The 5,251-nt window shown below is 46.4% G+C and overlaps 1 protein-coding gene across 1 annotated transcript in view; it reads right to left on the bottom strand.

The window, feature by feature from the left end:
• Positions 1–924: 924 nt before the first annotated feature.
• The window catches only part of DHX37 (DEAH-box helicase 37), a 15,202-nt gene continuing 10,875 nt past the window's right edge, over positions 925–5,251 (bottom strand). The window contains 9 exon segments of the mRNA XM_082065937.1: positions 925–1,290; positions 1,828–1,925; positions 2,369–2,442; positions 2,876–2,970; positions 3,323–3,460; positions 3,885–3,999; positions 4,363–4,535; positions 4,653–4,769; positions 5,008–5,221. Of these exon segments, the coding sequence (XP_081922063.1) occupies positions 1,208–1,290; positions 1,828–1,925; positions 2,369–2,442; positions 2,876–2,970; positions 3,323–3,460; positions 3,885–3,999; positions 4,363–4,535; positions 4,653–4,769; positions 5,008–5,221 (1,107 nt within the window). The 3' untranslated portion in view covers positions 925–1,207.

Here is a 5,251-nt window from a genome sequence, read left to right as displayed (position 1 = left end):
CGTCCCCTGAGCGCAGAGCAGTTTGCAAACTGCTGCAATTTTTGCTAGAGAAAGGAACCCTGCCAGGAGCTCACAACACCCTCCTGCCTGTGGTTATTGCTAAACACTACAGAGTTGCAGCATTTATGTTATAAACACACAGCCAAACCAAGCTATTTTCTTTCTCGGTCAAAAAAATATACAGATGAAACATCAGCTTTTGTTTATCGCTTACTTGTGTCCTGGCGTGCAGCCCCTGAAGCACACGGGAGCCATTGGGGTGTGGGGATCCAGCATTTTCTGTGCTCCAGTTGCACCAGCTCAGTGCAGGGGCACGAGGGTCCCCACACAAACCTTCACATATTGCAGTATTACAACCAACAGCGATTTAACATGGTATGGGCACAGGGTTTAAAAGGTGGACAAAGATTAGGTGAAATAAAAGGTAAACCTCAAGCCTTACATTTTCTTCCAAGACTACCAGAATTTCTTACTGCAAAATCAGCAGATGGTTTGGATAAAGTCTGCCCTGTCTCCTAAAAAGCTGCTGCATTCCCAAAAGTGCTTCAGCCCATGAAATGCAGGGGGGGTCAGGAGCTACAGACATTACAAACCAGCCCTGGTAAACCACAAAAGAAATATTAGGACTGTATGGGGTCTGGCTGGGCTGGGCTGATTTCTTCATAGCAGCCCACGTGCTGCTCTGTTTTGGATGTAGATAACACACCAGAGTTTGAGCTGTGGCTGAGCAGCCCCTGCACAGCGTCAATTCTTTATCTCATCCCCCCTCTGCTGCTCCCAGGAGGAGGCTGGAGGGGGGAAAAGACACTGGGGGGACCAACAGTTCGGTCGGCGTTTGGATCAGGACGTCACGCACGAGGAAAGGTCCACAAAGGTCTGAAATTCTGCTTAATGCAGCATCCCACGTAGAAAACATTTCTCCCATCCAAACCAACAACTGTACATCTTTAATATAGTCCATATGACTAATATAGTCCAAAGAGAAAGTTCAGATAGAAAAAGACAATCTGTAAAATACAATGGATAAAATTATCCAAACAATATTACAAAATACCAGCAAAACAGGTGGTAGGGCTTCTGGGAACCAGAATAACACCCAATTTGCTTACAAAAAGGTATTGCTAACAATTCGCAAGTCCATCTGTGTCATCCAAGCTCCTGAAACATCTTGGAGAAATAGAGTCCAGCAAGAGCAGAGTCAGGGACTTCACAGTGCTACCGGTGGCCAGTTCTTGGCTAGATCATCGTGCATGGCTTCGGGGATCCACTGACGATAGGCTGCGAGCAAATCTGGAATGAACGAGAGGAGGAATTAGAGAGCTACAGGAGTGGTTTGGCTGGAAAGACGAGGTGCTGCGGTGTCATCCTGTGAGCGAGAACCAGCTTTCCATCACGGCGCTGGTGCTGCAGCTCAGACAGCTCTCACTGCATCACCCTGCTGCTGCTTCTATGAAGAACTCTCATAATCTGGTACCCTGATATTGAACAAAATCCATCTTATCCAGAAAAAAAAATCTCCCTGTATCCACTCACAGTCCTGTCATAGTCTAATTTTTCAAAAGCCCAAACTAAATGTTTTAGCTGTGATTAGAACTAGAGTAAATAAATTCTTAAAATAAAAACAAATGTTGCCTTCTAAAGTACAGTGAACTGCAGTTCTTCACAAGAAGCAAAACACAGAGCGTTACTGTTTCTGGTAAGAAAATAGCAAATATTTGGAGCTTATCAAGTGAAATTGTCCATTTTTTAAATTATAATTCAATGGTGCTTGAGACACTACAGAGTCTGCACTGATATGATGAGTAATTAAGCAAGCAGAACACTTACATTTAGGATTTTTCTTCCATGCAGCCACTAAAGCATCGCGATTATCACAGTTTTCTGCAACTAGAGCCTGCAGGAGGGATTCTGTCCTGGGCTGAAGTCTAAATCAGTCCAAAATAAAATGACGCAATAACACAGTGTTCATTAGCACAGTTTAGCAAAGCATCCCGCTTACTATTTTTAAAAGGCCAAGTATAGAAGTAGAAACACATGATCTCTGGATACAGAGATGTGTCATTTGCTCAAGAAAGTTCACTGGAAGTCACTTCTTCCCCCCGCCACCACGTTTTGTTGTTCAGGTGGCAGCCGGCTGCTGCGCGGCTCTGACCAGCAGGCTGCGTGCTTTCTTCCACGCTGCCCTTACATCACATCAATCTCCCGAGACACAATTTTTCTTGGTAAGAAAACTCATTTTCCTCTCCCTGCGGCTCCAGCCAAGATTGCTACCTAGAACACCCTTCCCAGCATTGAATTTCTTTCCTTTGAAAGGAAGTTTAAAGTGTTCACTGGAGACAGGAAAATTGGTTTGTTTTTAACAACTTACTTGGACCATGTTTTCAGCATTATGAGGGGGCTGGACAGCAGACACTGGCTGTAAGAACTCAACTTTTCGATTACCTGGAAGGTTCGTTATAAAAAGTATATAATTAACAAGGTAAATTAATTGTTCTGTGGACACAATCATCAATGAACTTGGACTACTGTGGATTTCTATTCCATGTTCTCTATTACCATTTCTCTCCCATCTATGTCTCCATATCAATCTTGTCCTGACTGGCTTTCTAGATGATGCTTGTGTCTGAACAAAGATATGAACTATAGCTTTTCTCCTTTGCAAAAAAAGGACTTAAATTTGGGGGCCTCTTTCACCCAAATGCTGATTTTCATGCTGTTTCACATTTTAAAGAGATCTTCCCCACCTCACTAACCTCCTACAGCTACCAGCAAGTTACGAGGAATGGGCACACGCACAAAGACAGACACTACATGGCTCATGTCCTCCAAAAACTGGGCTAAAGACTCACTGATAACGCAGCTGGACCACACTGACCTTTCCTTCCAGCAGGAACCTGGCGAAGTATTTGTAGCGATCAATACCTTCTGGGTAATCCACCTCCACAGCCGGGAGCTCCCAGCTAACTCGATCTGGAAAGAAAGATCACACTGAGTCTGCCAAATGCTCGGAGGGGACATTTCCAAGGGAGATGTGACAACACAGGTGCTAAGAGAAGAGGAGAGGACACAGCCAGCACCCAGCCAGCCCTGCTCCTTCGCAGGGGGAGCAGACGGGCATACAATGCCCATGACAGTGGGAAGATGCTGCTATTTAAATGTATGAATCCCACAGAGCTACTCAAACCACTGTTTAGCTCTCTGAACGGTCCAAGCTGAACTTGACCTTTCTGGTCTGCTGAGTGTCTTGTTAAAAGCAACATTACGATGACTACAGAGCAGCTCTTGGATGAAACTACCGACTGACGCTTTGCAATACACTTACGAAAGACACTCGGTCTGTGACATCGAATTCGGCCTGTTTCGGGACAGTAAGACGGAGGAGGATTTTCCAGAGGCTTCCCAAAGTGGCAGTATGGGGGCAACAAGACAGGAATCCACTCGGGTTCGACTGCGGACACACCTGACGAAGGGAAAACACACTGGAATGCAGGTTTGCTGCCAAGGGCTGCTGCTCATGAGCAGTCCCGTGAGTGCAGTGCAGAGTCAGGGCCTCACCTCCACAGATTTACTTGTATCTCATTTTTCAAGCCAACTATTTAGGTTCTTCTGTTGAGAGACCAGCAATAGGTAGCTGTTGCTGACAGTGCTGGTGCAGAGCAGCTATTTCAGAAGCTGAGCTTTGCTCCAGCCAATTCTGCTCATCAAACAATAAACCAGGCCTATTTTTCCCCTGATCCCAGATCTAGAAAACATAAGGATCCAAATCCCAGGAGGCATGACCACTGTAAGGAGAGCGCTCCGTCACCCCAGCGAGGGAAACATTCTAAGGCCCTTCTGAATTGCTCACCGTAGCCAAGAACACACGGGGACCGCAGCAGCCTCACCTTTCATGTACAGTTTTGTAGTCTCAACAATTTCTTGATACACCACAAACTCTGGGAGCTCTCTGAAGAGGATTGAGCTGGGATGGATGAACACGGGGTCCTCCAGCAGAGCGGTCTTTAAGAAAGCACAGAAGATTGAGGCAGAGTAAGATGAGTTACTGGCAATCTGATTTCTTGATTGCATCTAGTATCAGTCTCAGATGTACATTTATATGGTTTCTTTAAACGATAGAGATTTTTAATAACCCCACAATTTTCTGCTTCACCTCGTCTGGAGACATCAAGCAGTTTGTAAGATGGACTAATGCTACTTCCTAGCTCTTTTATAACAATTCCTACGTGAGGACTGGGAAATTGCAACACTGGAAACTTAAATTCTATAGAGAAAAGTTGTAGAAAACCAGCACAGGCAGCCTCAGTGCTGCATCCTGCCAGAAGCCACAGAGGAAGAGGAATTCGGCCAGCTCAAGCTGTTTACCTTGTAGGCGTTTTTCCACTTGTCGTCCAGGAGCTCTTCTGCCTGAACCCTTCGGGCAACGTGATCCCCCAGCCCTGCCAGCACGATCTGCCTCAAGTAAGTTGCTTGAGCTTCCGTTGGGGGCTTCATCTTGGGATCAACGTAGAGATCGGCATCAGTGCAGACTGAGTTCACTGCGCGGGAGAGAAGCGAAGATTCAACAGAAAAAAGAAGAAGTTTGCAAAGAGCCCAGTTGATTTGTCAGACCCTGAAGGGGAATAAATATGCAATTCCTCTCAAAACCCAGTTACCTGCTGTTGTCAGCTGCCCTCTCAAGCGCCGGATTTCCAGCATGGCTTTGTATCGGAGCCCGTTCTCCTCGCAGAATTTTCGGGTACAGCCAGCATATTCACAGGCCCCCACTGCTCCTGGAAGTGAACAGTCAGGTGGAGAAAACGACTTAGCCCATCAGTTCTAATTAAACCAACTTTGGGACAGTACTGTCATGGCTGACACGTGCGTATCACAGTTCCTGGGACACTGGCAATACACTGCTGGGTTTAGTCCTGCAGCACGTGGATGCCTTTGGCTGTAAAAAGCTGAGAGCTCAGGGTGACAGGGAGAAGAGAATGGAAGTTAATGGGACGGGGAAATCACGCTCAGTACCTAACATCACCATGAGGTCTCCGAGCTTCTGCATCGGCCCCTGCCCAGCCCAGATCTTTTGCATCTGCAGAAGCCTTGCTTTTCTCCCCTTCAGTCTCGCTGTCTCCTCCTCACTTACTGCTGGCCTAAAAGAAACACAAACCAGCATAAATATTGTAATGATGAGCAGAGGGGCCCCGATGTAAGAGGCGTTGCTGTGACAAGGTGACGCGCCCTGTAAATGGGATGTCAGGCTCACTCACTC

This window comes from Streptopelia decaocto (assembly GCF_964273445.1).
Source record: "Streptopelia decaocto genome assembly, chromosome: 15".
In the NCBI taxonomy this organism is placed as follows: Eukaryota; Metazoa; Chordata; class Aves; order Columbiformes; family Columbidae; genus Streptopelia; species Streptopelia decaocto.
Note: the sequence above shows the minus strand (reverse complement) of the source record. Positions and strands in the feature narration are given on the sequence as shown.